Below are 18,708 nucleotides of genomic sequence, written 5' to 3'. Positions count from 1 at the left end.
TAAATTAGTTTTATAAGGCCACCATGTACGAATGTCTGTGCTCTGCCGAGCAATTATCCAATCTTTAGCTTATTTCTGCTCGCTTCCTCGTTTCTCAGTCCGGTCACCACTGCTTGTTGCATAAGCAAGTGACCGGCCGTGTAGGTGGTCCGAACGGTCGATCGCCGTCTCTTCTGGTGCGTCCGCTTCCAGAGAGAACATGCTGCGAACACAGGGGCAGGTGTTCGCATCGGTCCCTGTGGAAGCCCTGTGCCATAAGACCCTCTCTTCGTCATCCTTCGTGAGTCAGGTCCACGCTCTGCGTGGTTCCTGACGCGGAGTTGGGAGAAACGGGGCACTCCAAGGAGTGGACGGCGTCGTGCATTTCCTCTTTAATCGGGCCCACTGAGGGGAAACGGGACCGACCTAGTAGGATCCACTCCACGGTTCGTGTCGCGTATTTCCCAATTTTTCCTCGTTTTGTTCGTAGATGTAATTGCTCGGCAGAACTAAACGAGGAGATCGAAGGAACATTGATTCCTTCCGTCTCCTTGGTTTAGTAATTTCGTTTGTACTGCGTATCGAGGGAGATCGATGGAACTTTGATTCCATCTATCTCTCTCCGGGTCTCCGCTCGTAGCAACCTCCACGTGGTGAGACCTGGTAATCGGTATTACTCGCGACGGACAATAATTGTTCGTCGCGGGTAGTACCGAGCTAATTGGCTGCGAATTTAGAATATTAATGAAATTTCTATTAATTGAAGTTGATTAAGAAGTACATCTTAGTTTAATGAATTTATAATATCACCTTAATGAAATTTCTATTAATTGAAATTGATTAAGAAGTACATCATGGTTCAATGATTGGTATTTACAAACATACGTGGTGAAAATAATCGACTGTGTTTTGATTTCATTGATTCGCTGTATTTTGCAAGTATCGAGCACTTTCCTTGTGTTCTGGGCAGAGAACGTGCCCTCGTCTATGTACAGTTTCGTAATTTTTGTACCGCTAATTTGGCCGACTAATTCCATAACGGATCACTTTTCGATCGAGTCCTTCGACCGTGAAATTAAGAATGGAATACCACGTGGATATTATATTTTTTCATTATCGTCCCGGAGGCGTGTCGGTCGGTATTGGCTTCTCTTTCGTGCCGCTCGGACCGTCCATCCTTCTCCGCGCGGAAATATTTCCGCTGGGCGTGCAACCGCGTACAATTAGATCCCTTATTCGTTTAAAGAGAAGAGTTACGGCGAAAATTTTCACGCGCCGCCGGAGAACCGTACCTCATCTGCCGACCTACGAACTTGTCTTGTTAAGTCACGTTCTCGCGCGAACGTATCGAGATGGATAATCTCTCCACGAATTGTCTCGCGAAACGAGCAACGAAAATACAAAAGAATGTATTCTCGATTAATTAATCTCCAAGAATTTCAATTCAGTGAACGTACGTTACCATCAGAAATTATCGTGTCTTTCGACGCACCACGTATTATCTTTTTATATATGGGTGTTTCGCACAACAAGTCGCGAATCTTTCGTCGGTCTGTATTTTCTCTTTCACGTGACTAGACCCCTGTATATCTCTTAAACGTTAGAATATTTTAACGATGTACCTTAAAATATTTCGAAACGCCTCCACTTTCGGAGTAGCTAGGTAGATGCACCGGATTGTGCATCGTCCGACACCGTTTAATTTCGTTTAATAATACTTCCTTCCGTCCTGTGTCGTCATATTTCGTCTATTATTTCAGTTCCCTCGGTAAACCCAAGTAGATCCTGTGTGTTCTCTCCTCCCGATACCGTTCGATGAACCGGGGTAGAAAAGCAAAGAAACTCGAACAAATACTTTACGACAAGAGACGATTGCTCGTGTAAATATAAATTCGAAAATTCCCCGATAAAAGAGTCGAACCCCGTTCCTCTCGAGCACCGTGACCGTAAGCAATGCCGAAGGAACGTTAAACGGTATAATTCCAGACGGATCGCGTAAATCCACCGTCGTTCGGATCCTTTTCGAATTCAGGGTTTAACGTGTCGCGAATACGCGCGGGTCGCTCCATGGTGTTCGTTCTTCTTCATTTCTTCCACGTTCCGCGCGATAACTACCCGAGAAGTTGAGGTCACGTTGAACTTTTCAATCGGATCTGATTGCCATGAATTTAAATGTTGCTCGTTCCATTCGCTGTACTCGTTGCACCGTCAGAACACTCGATAGGAAACGAGTTTCACCGCGCGTCGAGCGTTCCGAGCTGTTACAGGATGCTTACCAGCCTTCAAAGAGCGCGCCTCTTATAATCCTTTTCTCCTACCCCCCTCTTCGTTGCACCAGCTGTCTATCCGACGTCCGTGCCGATGAAACTTTTCCATCGATTAGCATGATTGCATTAAACATGCAAATCCAGACCGAGTGATCGCCCTCGTCGCCGACGGAATAACTCTTCTTTCAATAATTCGATCTCTTTACCATGGAACAGGCACCTCCTGTGCGCTCCGTGGAAATTACCGTGGAGCAGGTTCTATTGGTAATATATTACGCTCGGTTATGGTGCACCATTCAATAACCATCTTTGGTTATTAACCGGTGCTGAACGGGAACAACGAACCGGCTTCGTTTTAACGAGATCGATTAACCTCGAGGCTTCGTTCTTCGGTTCGATTACTTTCAAACTTTTCGGCTCAAGAATGTCTCGAACGAGTAGAAATTGGTATTTGTGGAATCGTAATGGAACGAAAGGTGTCTTGGTAAATACAGGGCACCGAGTTGTGTTCCATTGTGAGAGATTTAATTGTGGAAACGTGGTAAACAGAGACACGAAGAGTGCAAGTTAAAAGAAAGAATAATATTCCTTCAGCGAGTGGACGCAAATGGAGATACACCTTTCGTTCGTGTCTGTAGTATTGATTCTAGGAAAGCAATATGTAATATTACGAAGACGCAATATGTCGAAAGGGATCCAAGGAACGCACCTGGGTCGAAAGAGCTTCCTGATCGATCATTTAGGACATTCTTGGTATCGTCGAGTTACAGTTTCTAGGCGAACGCGATGCAGAATTTCGAAACGTAAGGAAACGGAGAACGAGGAATTTCTTACGTCCGTCGAATCGATAGAGACAGTCGTAAGGGTGGTGTTCCAGAAATATTGACGAGGAAGGGTCACGTCCTGAGACATTTGTTTTCTGGATACAGGAGGCTTTCTCTTATAGACGATGCTTCATGCATCGATGTATAAGAACACAACCACCTATGTTTATGGTTGCGTCGCTTTTCTCGTGGGGTGCGATTTTGTCATCGGTTTAAGTGGTAGCGTATACTGCTCAAGTTTGGCCAAATAGTTCTGGTATACTCTGTGTGTCGTTTCTATCGAGAGTTTTAACCCTGATGGAATTCTTTTAAACTTCACTAGGAAAAATGACATAAGATTTCGTTACAATTGCTGAAAAAGTCTCTATAATTCGAAAAGATGAGACAGAACTACTTCGACTCAAATCAACCTTCTAGTTGCGATGGAAACTAGAGGCTGGAGCTTGAACACCTGACACGATCCCTCTCTGGCGGAATGATGGAAAACAGAAATCATCGATGACGTTATAATCGCTAGAGGATCTGTAGATGATGGCTAGAGGATCGCTAGGGGAGCGCTAGGAGATCCCTGAAGGATCGCTAGAGGATCGTCAGAGAATCTCTGGGGGATAGCCAGAGGATCGTTGAGGACTACCAATAGCTGAGTCAGTATTATCGACGAATCAATTCGAGATCTTTTCGTTGTATTTGAAGTTCACTGTCTGCATAGTTTCCACCGTACCTTGGAATTTAAATTCGATAAAAAAGTGATCGTAATTGTCCTTCGAAAAGTGCATTCGATCCAACTTTATCGACTTGTTTGCATCGAGAAGGGAACGAAATTGTAAAATTGTATATCGTTGACTGTACCGACCGATTGTCGAGCGAATATCGACGTCATAGGCAGTTCGAGGCACATTTAAATTATCGATGCGAATAATTCCTAAATAGGCCGGCGCTCGTGGATTATTCCGTACTCGGTGACATTGGTAACTGAACGTATCGGTAACCGATTCTGCTTCTTCGTGCAAATAGATTAAGAACATTCCGCGAGTGTGTAACTGGTTTCTAGTAGAATTCCGTGGAAATTGGAATGTTCATCGGCAAACGACGAAGTATTAATCGAAGCAACCTACCCTTTGTGGTATGTTCACCACCTGCACCGGTTACCAAAGGGCTTCTGATCGGACCCTATTAACCAGAGTCTTCGTTCGGGTACAGATTACTCCAAATGGACCTCCGACGTTGCTGAAAATTTAACGACGGACTTAGTATAGATTTTTCAAAGATTTTCTTATTTCTCGCGCCCGGGAACAATCATCTCGCGAGTAGGTACACAAGAGCTGGATCTTTCGTGTCGAATGTAAATCGGTGGAATACTCCCCCGGGCCACTGTAAAACTGTTTCGAGAAAAGAGGACCGAGAAAGAAAGAACCGAATTGCTAGATAAGTCCGCCGAAGGGTAACTTTGCCGATGAGCTCGCTACGATCGCTTTTCACCCTTATCCCCGCTACTCTCGAACTCTCTTCGACTTTTTTTTTTACTCGCCAAATTGACGATCCGGGCGAGAACGTAGCGCGCAGAAAACCTCGAAATGTTACCGGAAATGGCGAGGACTTCTAATTTCTGTAGTCGTTGAAACGAAAAAAAAAGAAACTCGCGCAACTTTCGTTCTCCTTTATTCGTTGATCGAACCGAGGTAAACAGAAATGTTCGATGTTAACGAGAAGGTTACTTGGGTAATTTGTTGCTTCTGTAATTATATTCGACGTTCTCGTATTATCGAGTTTCAACATGCTCAGAATGGTTAACTTACGCGTACGTGATCGTAGAGATTTCTATCATAATCGGCGAGTGATCTGTTTTTTCGAAGCAGTGACGTATCTGTTTAAAACTGTGATGTATTTTTTCGAAACAATAATTGTCAGAAATTATTAACCCGGATGTATAGAGACTATCGTCTACGAATTAGATATCACTCTTCAAGTTTTTCTTTATTTTTATTAATTACAACGCAGATATTGTATCGCTCGTAACGTACCTATTAAAAAGAAAAAAAAAGAACTTAATACGAAATAATAATAAATAATTATTTATACCGGTAAAAAGGGAAGAGCTGTCCGCGTATCGTTCCGAAAAGATTAATAAACATTGATGTTTTCAATTCGAATATCTCCTATTTGGTACGAAGTGCTCTGTATTTTTCAACCATTTGCGAGCAATAATTTTCAGAGTGCACTCCCGTCGGTTAACGTTCACCGTCGAATATATTTAACATTTATTTCCGTAATATCGTTGACAGTGAACAACGCGCGCGCGTTAATGCAGATTCGATGTTATGGAGACGCGTTCTGATGAACAACGTTGGAAAGAACGTTGTTATTTTCGTTAATCGGATAATTTTTACTCGTCTCGCCGGATTTTCGCTACAGGTTTCACGACCGACACGGTCTCGATTTATTTTTGCATCCGCCATAACCGCGTTCCGGTTGTACGTACCGAGACAGACAGGCGTGAATGCAACAACGTATAATTTCCGACGACCCAGTTAACTGAAAATGTAAGAGGATTATGAAAACGCGGCGTGCGCGCGCGCGCGCGCCCGCACCAATTTTGATCATTATTTCGGGGGCTGGGGGCTCGTAGGGGGTGTAGAATTACGGGGAAACGTATTAGAGAATCGTTGGATTATATTGCAGCCTCGAACGCTCGGTTGTCTCGCGATAAATATTCCTTGCGATCGAACGCAAAGAAATTATGGAACGCGTAGGAAGATTGCAAAGTTTGGTAAATTCGCTCAAAATGGTGAATTTCGAAATTCATCGAGCGTTCGTCGAAAATTTCAGAATCGAAACGAAAGCGGGTCCTGATTATTGGGGAATTTAAAGAGCTACCCGCGCAATTAAAATGGAAAATCGTCGAGTCGCGTTCCACGAAGGACGATTATAAAATTGGGAAAATTATTCGTTCGAAATGCATAGCGGATTTTCAAATTCGCCGAGAATTTGCAAAAGATTCGAGAATGTAAACGCGAATGTAAATTATCAGAGAGATTGAAGAGCTATGGATATAATTGAAACGGAGAATCGTTCGATCATGTCGCAGTTTTGAATTCTCTCTCGTCTCGCGATAAATATTCCTTGCGATCGAACGCAAAGAAATTATGGAACGCGTAGCAAGATTGCAAAGTTTGGTAAATTCGCTCAAAATGGTGAATTTCGAAATTCATCGAGCGTTCGTCGAAAATTTCAGAATCGAAACGAAAGCGGGTCCTGATTATTGGGGAATTTAAAGAGCTACCCGCGCAATTAAAATGGAAAATCGTCGAGTCGTGTTCCACGAAGGACGATTATAAAATTGGGAAAATTATTCGTTCGAAATGCATAGCGGATTTTCAAATTCACCGAGAATTTGCAAAAGATTCGAGAATGTAAACGCGAATGTAAATTATCAGGGAGATTGAAGAGCTATGGATATAATTGAAACGGAGAATCGTTCGATCATGTCGCAGTTTTGAATTCTCTCTCGTCTCGCGATAAATATTCCTTGCGATCGAACGCAAAGAAATTATGGAACGCGTAGGAAGATTGCAAAGTTTGGTAAATTCGCTCAAAATGGTGAATTTCGAAATTCACCGAGCGTTCGTCGAAAATTTCAGAATCGAAACGAAAGCGGGTCCTGATTATTGGGGAATTTAAAGAGCTACCCGCGCAATTAAAATGGAAAATCGTCGAGTCGTGTTCCACGAAGGACGATTATAAAATTGGGAAAATTATTCGTTCGAAATGCATAGCGGATTTTCAAATTCGCCGAGAATTTGCAAAAGATTCGAGAATGTAAACGCGAATGTAAATTATCAGGGAGATTGAAGAGCTATGGATATAATTGAAACAGAGAATCGTTCGATCATGTCGCAGTTTTGAATTCTCTCTCGTCTCGCGATAAATATTCCTTGCGATCGAACGCAAGATATTATGAATCGTAAAGGGAGATTACAAAATTATGAAAATTTATTCGAAACGCAGAATGAATTTCCAAATCGAGGATCGATGATTCGAGGATCCAAACGAATGTAGATAACCGTACTATCGTTCAAGTTATCGATAAAATCAAAATACTCAACGCGCAGAATCGATCACGGAACTGGATTTACCATCGTCTGTAACAACATAACCGAAAAACTGTGCTTTTCCCAAAAAGCTCGTTCGTATTCACAGCAGAAGCACACACGATTCCAGAAGACGTATACCCTCCACCGTGTGCAAAGAAACAACCTCCAGCGTTGCATTATCTTCCCGAGTGCAATAAATGTCATACGAAACCTAAAAAATAACAACTCGCAGTCTCCGCGAGTGTGATAAATGTCATAGAAAACGTAAAAAATAAAAGCAAGCACGAAATCGTACTGAATACACAAGAAACGTACACGTACCTCGGCAACGGCGACAAACGCATCATTTTCGCCCGGGTATCGTTCCACCGAGGAATTAAAGTTAACTAGAAGGTTCACATTTACGCCAAAGAAGCACCGTTCGTACCACTCGACGAAACAAACGGACGAATCGCGTACAAAAATCTCCCGATTTCGCTGCACCGCATCGAAAGACAAGAATGGAAGAAAATATGGACCGTTTCCGAAAAAAATGGAAACGCGCGACACGGTACGTGATTTTTATCAACCAATAACACGGCCGGAAAGAGAGAACAATCGCGACAACGCTCGAAACAGTACACTGTAAATTCGGACACGAATATCTAGTTGAACGTATAGAACCATCGGTCTGCTACCTACGAGACCAACCATACCTTTCGCCGGTATGTAAAAGATACCAAACTCCGAGACAAAAATATAAAATAAAACCACCTGCGGCTTCGATGTCGCGAGAACACGTAGCCAGGAAAATAAGCCGAATTCCATATGTAAGGAGTGTGTAGACCTTGTATATCTGGTATACCGGTAAAATAGGTACACTCGTTATTTGTTCCACTTTGTTCGTACTGTTTCACCTCGTTGCCTTACACGTGGAATTTGGTTAATTTTTTCTAGCGACGTTGTCGCAAGAACGCGTAAATAACGAGCCGAAATTCGTAGAAGAGAGAGCAACATCTATCGGAAAAATATATTCGTTAGACAAGAATGGAAGAAAACTAGTCCGAGTCGTCGTTACCGATCCGATGCAACGTAAAAGCCGATATGTGTAAAAGGAATACTCGAAAGTATGAATTCTTCGTCGAGCGTCGAGAAAATGTTGAAATAATTGGTATCGGGTGTGCAAGTCGGTGTATTTTTATTCGGATGTATACATTGTGTATTCTCGGGATACAATGGGCCGTGTTCCATTGTACGAAGTTCTGGAATAAGTTTTTCCCGATAAACGAAGTTTCACTTTCCACGGTACGCGACAACGTGGACGTTCTTGTTAATGCATACTACTTCGTTTACAAAATTGAAGCCGTTGAATTCACTTATCGATGAACTCGGTGTCGTTCTCATTCACGATAACGGTCGAACACCACGCTCCAAGGATAACTTCGCGAAATTAAAATAAACGAAACTTCGCGTACTTCGAGGGAGGAAATATTTAACAACGGTTACAACGGTGAACGAACATTGACGAAAAGCTCAAAATAGACGCTATTCGAACACAACGAGTATCCAGACACGCTCGATCCGTGCTCGAAATATTCCAATAGTATTTGAACTGTGTTCGATTAGAAAAATTCAAGAAGCAGTCGAAGTGTTTCTAATCGTACGAAACATTGTACAGATTCCAAACAAGTATTAGAAATACACAATACTTGATGAAAAATCGTTATTTCTGTCGCAAGTTCGTTCATTCGAAGTTCACAATCGGAAATAACTTGTGCAACGACTCACATTTTACGTTCTGTCCCGAGATAAAAAAAAGAAGGAAACACCAGCACTGCTTTATAACGTAAAAGCATAAAATTGGAAGAAAATAGTACCTTCCCGGGAAGAGTACGGGGATTGACGATCGGCAATACCAGAAGAAGTTCGAGGAACATCGATGCGTGCCGCGGTTAGATTTTCCAAGTACTTCTTACGACGATCGTTCCTCAAACTTCATTATTCCCGGTCGCTTTAAATAACAATGACCGTCTGAAAAGTTCGAAGTCGGTCACCGAACGAATTCGCCCAACTATTACAATAAAAATGCAAATGCCCCCGACGGAGCCGACATTATTTGTAACGCGTGCATTAACGTGCGCCAAGGCGTATCCGCGCTTGAAATTCAAATTTCCGCGATTCCACGTATCGTTACGGTCGCTTTTTGCTCGTGCATCGTTACGCCGAGTTCGGCACGAAGAATAGAGGAAGAAAAAAATTTGAAAAAAATGAAAAAGGATATATATATACCGGCATCGTTTCGCTCGGTTTCTTTTTTCTTCTTTTTTCCACCCCTCATCGCGACTATTTTCGTTGTTTCGCAATTTCCACGTATTTCGCGTCGAAATCGTTTCGGGTTGCGTGCAACGCGGATCAAAACTCTTGAGGCGGTTGCGAGCTTCCGCGTGAACTGGACGAACATTATACCGATCGTCGAACAATTCAAACCTACGCTTCGTAGAGTATCACAGTGAATATATATATATATGTGTGTAATTCTTTTTTTGTAACTGTTCCGCTCCGATTCTCGCTAAATATTAACTCGTGTAAAATTTCATCGACCTTATTCTTACCATAAAAAAGAAAGTCCTTACACTCTGTTTGGTAACAGTGTGTTAGGAGTACTGAAGAAAAAATAACAGGTTTCGAACTTTTCCCAATTATATTTATCAACGAATAACATTCTACTAACTCGTTTACATTTATCGAGTTACGAATTTGTAATTCCTTTCTCACTTCCGTATTTCTGGTTTTTCCTTTTTTTCTGTTCTTTTTACAATCCTAAAAAGGAATCTCTCTACCCCGTGAATCAAAGTTGTCTCCACGTGTTCCACGATTTTTGAACAACAGTACAGGTGATAGATATTATTTCCACGAGAAAATCACCAGGTGGGTTTTCGACGTGCATCGTTGTGGCCGTCCGTGCAATGTGGTTTCCGTTGGTCATAGAATTTACGTGCGCAAGAACCGATTCGAAGATGTCCCGATGGTCCATGGTGTGTGTCGTTCTGGAGTGTCTGAACCGTACGAACGTACAGAAAGCACGGATACTCAACAACAGAGGGGAACACGGATAATTAGAAATGGGCATCATTAATTATCACGTTGATCGATTGCCATTCGTGGCTACGATGCACACGCGAGGTGGAACAAGAACCGGAAATCGAATTCTGTCCGCGATGGGGAACGAGTAATTTGCATGGCGTATCCACATTGGACGAAACTTACTGCCACTCTGCTAGGCACTATGATAATTTTATCGAATTAATTAGATAAAAATACGGTACACAAAGTCGTCGAAATCAACGTCCGACGATTCGCAATCTGTCCTCGTTTACGTTGAAATACACTACGATAATAATCGTTCGTTGATCAATTACAATTAAGCGTTAATAATATTAGGCTGTTCGGAAAGTCGTTTCGTTTTCTTTGGTGAAAATGAAACACGATTTTTTTAGAATGTACAAACATTTTATCAAATTATGTATCCTCCATTTTGGAAAACGAAACGACTCTCCGAACGAACCGATAATTTTTGAAATCGTTGCGTCGACAATGTCATCATTTCGTTAATACTCTCTGCAAAGCTGTACAATCGAACCCTCGATTGTGCATCGTGAAGACAATTAAAGAACTATCGATGTTTCCTTATAATGGGAAATGGAGTGTGCACAAAGGGACGAAAATGGTGCGATTTCCTTGAATTCTATTCAGATCCAAAGGTCCTGGGAAACAAGAACGTCAAAGGAGAACAAGCGCAAAGAGAAACGCGAACACAATTTCCGTTTCATCGGAACGAAATGTACTACCTTCGAGAGTTTCATCCCCGATGGTTTTACGAACTCCGTTAATCCGACATTTTGAATCCATAATTGAAATTTAATTAAAATTCCGTACCGAACGAGAACGAAGCCTTTGATCGTTTTGAGGTCGGCCCGGTTTTACAACCTCCCGTTGCAAAAAAAAATTCCAAATTAACTGTCATCTGGGCAATCGGTACCTTTCGTTTGCTCGCAAGTGTGGTCACGCGCGTTAACGAGTTTTGTACGTTCAATGGAATAAATAAACCTAAGGACAATAAAACAGACAGAACGAAATTCCGCGTGAGATCTCTCTAGCTCGGATCTGACTTCGTTAATAATAATCCGCGCCTTTGACATTCTTTTCCCATTATAACTTTTCCATTGTAACATTCTATTATCTTACAACTTTTCAACGATAATACTCTACTGCGTTGCAACTTTTCAATTATAATGTTCTTTGATCTTGACGACAACTCGTTGAAATAAAGGCCGAAACGTTGAACGAAATAAATAATTCAACGTACAGCGCTTTGCTTTCGCAATCGCAAAGAGTATCTGCCTACTCCCTGACGTACGGTTTCAAATTATTTTCTTTTATTGGGCCCGCTAGGGACGAATTATTACTCGCGTCTCTCGTTTCGTTGTCTACTCTTTTCCGATCTCTACGGCGAAACAATACGGAAATTCGCGACCGCGAGAACGGAAAGTAAAAATTCTTCCCACCGTTTACGCGCATTATGATACATTACACGAGTGTACCGTACATTCGAACACCCTATCGGTGGCATATTTATCGCGTTCGAGTATTGACACGTACATCAAAGGAGCCTCGAGGGAATTGTTCGCCCGATCGGAAGCGTCGTTTTATTATATTCTCGGGGGGCCGCATCTGGAATATTTACAGCTCGCCTGCAGCCAGCTAAGTTTACGAGCGTGCAAGAAAATTGTTTGAAATGACTCGCAGGAGATCCGAGCCGCCCGCCTCGTTCCTCGCAACGTGAAATAACACACGGCCGTCATCGAGGTATTTTTCCGGGTTCGTTCACGGTCCTCCGGTAACAGTCGGTGAATCGGGGGGTTTTTTTTTTCTCCCCGTTTGCCCTGTTTGGAATTTCTCGGGCGGAACGAGCTTTGACGAAACGCGGTCCACAATTCCGTGCTTCGAATTTTTACGCGGGAAGAGAGCGAACCACGGTCAATCGAGCTCGTCGAAACCTCCCACGTGGTGTTCACCGACACCCCGCTTTGAAGATCGAGTTCTTGCCACGGGTACAGGGCACCGAGTCGTACCCCCACCCTATCTTTGAGGAGGCTGAGTCATGCCCCGCTACCGTTTATCTTCGACGCGAGACTCGTCGGTTTCAAGACTCGACACTTTCGATTGATTTTTTAAGCGGTGCTTTTGTTAGGGATAGACAGATGTACATGGTGTCTCGAACGAAAGAGACTACTTACGAAGAAATATACGTACTTGTTTAATAAAAAAATATTAACGATCTTGAAAGAATTCGAAAATATTCTTTCGTGACATTTCTTTTTCAGAACCGTTTCAATTGTGTCGATAATATTTTCGATGTCGTTAAAGACAAAGATATTTAGCGATCTTTGACCGAGATATCACGTATGGGTACATTTAACGATGATTCGCGATGGAAATAATCAGAGGATGGAAAAGTTTCCCTTTCGTGTGCATAATAAAACACGCGGTGAGAAATTATACGATAGAACGTGTAATTTAAATTTGTATATTTCTCGTTACGTAGTCGCAGAATTCGAATCGTTCTTTTTTGGTCCCCCGTTGTCCTTTTTCGAACTTGTTGAGCGGAATGAGCTTTGACGAAACGCGATCCACAATTCCGTGCTTGAGGATCGAAATTTTTCAACGAATTCGAGACGCAGTTACCCCCGCCATTGTTTTTCTTCAGCGCGGGAGATTCGTCGACTGTGTAATCGATGAAACAAATACGACGATTCACTCGAGTCAGTTTAAAGTGGTTCGTTAAGCAGTACCTTTGTTCAGTATAAATATATAGGACGTCTCAGCCAAAGAAGGCCACTTATACACAAAATATGTTTCTCTAGTAGAAAATATTAACAATCTTGAAAGAACTCGACAAAAAATTCTGAAGAAGAACGTTGGAAGAAAGATGGTTCTTCCACGTTATTTCTTCTACGAAACCATTGAATTGTGCCATAAACAATTCTCTCGTGTCGTTAAAAACAAAGGAGACACTTAGGTGGCATCCTTCGACCGAGATAACCTGTATAAGAACATTCCACGATGTTTTATAATGAAAACGGTCACGTCTATCGCCGTGGATAATTCTATCGTCAAAGTCTCCAAAAGCAGTGTACTGAATCGACCATTGTCGAGTTCACGCTTATTGAAAATTCATTCGAAATTTATTCGTAGATTGCTTCCCATTTATTTCTCCTTTGAACAGGTATTATTGTTATTATTTCTAGAGGCTGACTACACTTGTATATTTTTTTCAATCAACAGTCTCGTTTCTTGGAAGCAGGACGATTGGATAAAGTAAAATTCGCTACCGATTTCGAGTTTAGCGCAACCGACACCGATTCTTTACAGGTATTACTGTTACTATTTCTACACGCTGACTATACTTGTCTATTTGTTTCAATCGACAGTCTTGGAGGCGGAACAATTGGATAAAGTAAAATTCGCTACCGATTCCGAGTTTAGCGCAACCGACACTGATTCTTTACAGGTATTATTGTTACTATTTCTAGACGCTGACTACACTTGTATATTTTTTTCAATCAACAGTTTCGTTTCTTGGAAGTAGGACAATTGGATAAAGTAAAATTCGCTACCGATTCCGAGTTTAGCGCAACCGACACCGATTCTTTACTTGTTACTATGTCATACTTGTCTATTTTTTTCAATCAACAGTCTCGTTTCTTGGAGGCGGGACGATCGGACAAAGTAAAATTCGCTACCGATTCCGAGTTTAGCGCAACCGACACCGATTCCTTGCCTCGAAAACGGGGACCACCGTATTATTCTTAGGCGCGAAACGAGCTCGAGCAATTTTTGCAATCAACGGTCCCGTTTCTTGTCTGCGATTCGTTAATCGAATTTCACGGCGAATTTCTTCGGTACACCGAACTCGAAAAGAACTTGCTCGCGAGCCGACTCGGAACGTTCCGCGTTCGCGCTTTTTGTCGAGCGTCGAAATCGAATTATACGCTCGAGTGTACACGGATATCGTCAACCTATATTATTCCCGTCTTGGTATTAATAATGCGATTAACCGGATTACACGCTACGGTCCCGGAAGTTTCGAATTTCATTTACAAGCCGGCCGGCCGGAATCCCAGTTTTGCCAGCTTATCGCGACGCTTCTCGTCTTTCGGAGTACTTCGTTATCTCGAAGCTGACGCCATGAAAAAGTTTTCACGCGCAAGATTAGCCCGGGACTCGCGATATTACAGGGTTTCGGTGGATACTACCGTGTCGAATAGCGATTTCGGATGCGGCGGTAATGCGACTTCTCGAACCAGATGAATCGTTTCGAACGAATCGGTAATAAGAATTTAACGACTCGCGACTCGATCGATGCGAAAACACGAACGTGATTATTGTTATTGGAGTCTTCCTGGCCAGTAAACCGTCGTTAATTGTGTCGTTATAAATGTTCACTCAACTTTGAAGCGTTCTACGGTTCGACTGTACATTGAAATACATTGAAAGTTGTTGGGTAAAAATGTCCCCAATGTACGAAACCCTGCTTTTTAATTTTTTCGAAGAAGGAAAAGAGTAAAGAAATAATTTAGAATAATAGATATTTAATGAGAGCAAAGTCATGCATTATGGGGACGCAATAGTCGACACAATATGTGTTTATAACTTAGTGATAAAGTGTTTATTACTAAGCTGTATACAACATTCTTTTCTGACTTATATCTACGGAATAAGTGTTCGTAGATTGTCAGGAGAAACCTAGGATACTTTGCATAGTAACATTTAAACGAATCGTTGCAATATCGAACGATGAATGAATTAAAAAATTGAAAATCGATGTTAAATGAACGCCGAAACAATGATATACGTTAACGCACCGTGTGCTAATCGGCGCGCGACTTTCGAAAGATATGCAAACATTGGTCCATACGTTTCTTCCAATAATGTCAAACATTCACGCGAGTTAACTCGGTTAAAACGAACAGTCAATTGTACGATACGAACAATAGCGCGAATCTGTGTACGACTAAGCGGATTTGAACGAACAGCTCGGTTGCGAGCGGTACGAGCGTAAAACGTGCGACGTGTCTACCCTCTCTTGTCTCAACTGCGTAAAAATTAGGAGAATCGTTCCCTAAACAACGACAGCGCTCGATTATATACAGGTCGATTCGCAAATACAGATTGTTCGTACTTCGAGAGACGAGTCTACCAAAAATATGTAAAAAATGTGTTACGAAGGTATGTTCTACACACGTTACTCTTCGAGTTACGATTCGTTGGATTTTAATCAAGATTTTGATAACCCTGAGATTATTGGCCGGATCCGAGCAAATGCGAAACAACACTGCCCAGGAATCCCAGTTTACGACATAGCGCGGTATATTAATTTTCGGGGTTCCGCATTCTCCGCGCCATCCGCGTATTTATCGAATTTTCGTGAGACCACCTGGGCTCAAAATTCATCCGAAAGGAGGACAAACACGGTGGTGTGTACTCGCGCTCTTTCGCGAGAATTCACCTTCCATGGTACAACGAAAAAGACGATCGTCTTTTTGACAATCGCTCTCTCGTAAGAGGAAATAGATAGTGTACCAGAAATCGAGGAAACGATGCAATTCGTATTCGAATGCAACCTAAACGATAAAGAAGATCGAAACGAGGGTCGAATAAATCGCGAATAATTCGAGAAACCCGAATCGACTCACTCGTGGGTCCAAACGGACCCGTACCTCGACCTCGGACGAACGCTTCGAACGAAGATTCTTTCGTTTAATCGTACTTTTTTTAATTGTCGAGGAAAGCCGAACGAACTAAAAGTCTCTCTCCGGGTCCGAAAAGACCCACACGTGTTACATCGAGAGCGAAAAATTCACTTTCTGGGTCAATGGCGCGAAAATACTTTCCTACCGTTCGATGATTAACTAATTTCGAGGTCGGAAGGTTCCCCTACTCAATTTGTATCAATTTGCACCGTAACGCGCGGTAAACTGGATGGAATCCCGTCAAAAAGTATTATACAGCCGGTGTAGATCGCAGGGAATTCTCCCAAGACGAATGTACCGCGGAGATATTCATGAGCGTCGCTTTATCGTCGGGTAGTAAACTAATTTCCGAGGTGTAAAGAGCTCCGTGATACCGTGACACTCGACGCAACACCGAACAAGACGCGGGGAGTCTGCGAACGTATGGACCATCAAATTTTTATCCAAGACATCAAGAACACTCTCGAGGGGAACGTGGCGCGCGAAACTCGCTTCATCGTCCGGGCAGTAAACTAATACGCGTTGTGCGAAAATCTTCGCGACGATCGCGGGCACGATTCCTCGACGATCGATGAGAAATCCGTGGATTGGAGAAATCGATGGATCCGCTCAGAACGTGGCGCGAAACTGCTCGCGAATTCCGCTTTACGGTTCGATGATAAACTGTATCTTATGCATCAGCTCGGTAACGAAATTAATACGCGAGTATTAATACTCCCTGGATGGACAATTTGCATCGTAACGTCGAATAAGGCGCGAGGAATCTCGAGGTCCATCGAGATGTCAGAAAGCTTATCAGGGGGAATATGGTGGCCGGCTATTCGTGAATCTCGCATCGCCGTCGGCTAATAAATTGATACCCTCGCCGCGAAGACCTCCACGACCCTCGTACGGCTCGATTGCAACGCAACGCTTAGACGAGATTCATCGAGAAATTTGGAATCCTGTTACGGCGCGTGCAACAACTTACTTCCGTTTTATCGAGCGATAATGAACCGAAAATTATGTTCGAAAGAGCTTGGGTGACTTCCACGATTCTGTACTCGATTTACGGGACAACGGATGCGTCTAGCACGAAACGCACGACGCAGATCGACGAGTCGGAAACCCTTCCAAGTGAAATTACGTAGCACGTTTCGTTATTCGTGAATTTCGTTTCATCGGCAACGGATTCACCGTTCTGTATACCCAGACACTTACGATTCCGGCGTAATCGATTCGCAACGCGCGCCTCGAATAAGACGCGAGGTTCATTAGGAGATGTTGTTCGACCTTTCGCGTATCGAGACCGTTACGTACAGATATAACGTTGCGTATACCTGACCTTGGTACGTTAGATTCGGAATGCACGTCTCGAATAGGGTGTAAGAAATTTCGATTCGCAGCAAGTTCATCGAGGCGTGAAAAATCCTCCGGTAAAAAGTTCTAGAGCGAATTCTCTGGCTCGTGGATATCGCTATACGAGCAAAGATCAATCGATCATCCGATGTACCGTGACCGATGTGACTCTATTGCACTCGATACGTAACGCGCGCCTCGAACTCGACTCAAGAAATTTCGAAAGGCACACACGGTGGACACGTTAAAACTTCCTCGGATGTCGAGCTCGGCCAGATCGGATCGTCCAGCCCATGGCCACGAGGCAAAGCAGGAATACATCCGTCCGCGAGAGTTTAATCCCGACAGCGGTCACGTGAAAATAATTACGCCCCGAGAGCTGCGTGGCTCGTTCGACGTCCCGTGATAAATCAGCGCACGCAACGAGCGGGCTTAAACGGTAGCGCGGTGCGAACGCGGTAATACAGAAAATTCGCGCGGACGTCTCGTCGACCTCTGGTCCCAACCCCCACCCCCTCCCTCCGTGATCCCACATCCTGGATGTATTTACGTCCCGTTTAAACAAGAGGCGATTACCACGTTCCACGAGATCGCGGTGAGCCCGTCCCTTCGCGTACCATCGAAACGATCGTACTTAAAGAACAACGAAATATCAACGACACTCACCCTCATGGTCGTAGCCTCACATGGTTCCCCCGTTGCCGAAAAACACCTTCAACTCGGCCTGGATCACGGAGCTTGTCACCCATTCGTCATCCCCTGGACGACGAAATCGCCTCTCGAATCGAAAAGGAAAAGAAAAAAGAAAAATAAATCGACTCTGGGTCTTCGGTGCTCCTGGCAACTGTCCCTGTTTCGCACTGGTCCAGAGATTGGGTGTCACTATCGGTACGGTGGCCCGCACAGAATTTCTCTCTCTCTCTCTCTATCTATCTATCTATCTGTCGGTCTGTCTATGTATCTCCGTCTCCCTTCGAAAAACTCGATGTCGCTTCTCGAACCGTTTTCGAACGGTTCCCGTTGCCCGTGAAACTGTGCGAACGAGATCCCGCGAAAGGCAACCCCCGCGCGGTCGAACGAATCGGGGCCACTCGTCGCGATCGAGTGCGGTGCTCGGGCGTCAGAAGCGTGGCCGCGGCACAGCTCGACGTCCTGGGGTGGGAACGAGCCAGGCGAGATGCGAGGTCGTGGCCCGGCAGCCGGCGACTGGCTGCTGCTCGAAAGCTCGCAAGCTCGAGCCAGTCGGCCTGGCTAGGCGCAAGCTCCCTACTCGGCCACGAAAGCACCCCCCTATCGCGTGAACCTCTACCGCGTTGCCCCTGAATTTTCTTCGCCGTGCCACTGCGAAAAATGTTACGCGCTAACCACGACCTGCACGTTACCGCACGCCCGCGTTAACAATGTGTTTTTCTCGCGT

The 18,708-nt window shown here is 43.7% G+C and overlaps 1 protein-coding gene across 2 annotated transcripts in view; it reads right to left on the bottom strand.

Annotated features, from left to right (window-relative positions):
* LOC143148143 (dipeptidase 1) overlaps positions 1-18,477 on the bottom strand; it is a 241,980-nt gene extending 223,503 nt beyond the window's left edge. For both annotated transcript variants that reach the window (XM_076314105.1, XM_076314104.1), the window contains exon 1: positions 17,958-18,477. In XM_076314105.1, the coding sequence (XP_076170220.1) occupies positions 17,958-17,963 (6 nt within the window). In that variant the 5' untranslated portion in view covers positions 17,964-18,477. The remainder of the gene's footprint in view (positions 1-17,957) is intronic.
* Between the last annotated feature and the right edge of the window lie 231 nt (positions 18,478-18,708).

Source organism: Ptiloglossa arizonensis, chromosome 6 (assembly GCF_051014685.1).
Source record: "Ptiloglossa arizonensis isolate GNS036 chromosome 6, iyPtiAriz1_principal, whole genome shotgun sequence".
Classification (NCBI taxonomy): Eukaryota; Metazoa; Arthropoda; class Insecta; order Hymenoptera; family Colletidae; genus Ptiloglossa; species Ptiloglossa arizonensis.
The sequence above is the reverse complement of the archived record's forward strand: the minus strand, read 5'-3'. Positions and strand labels throughout refer to the sequence as shown.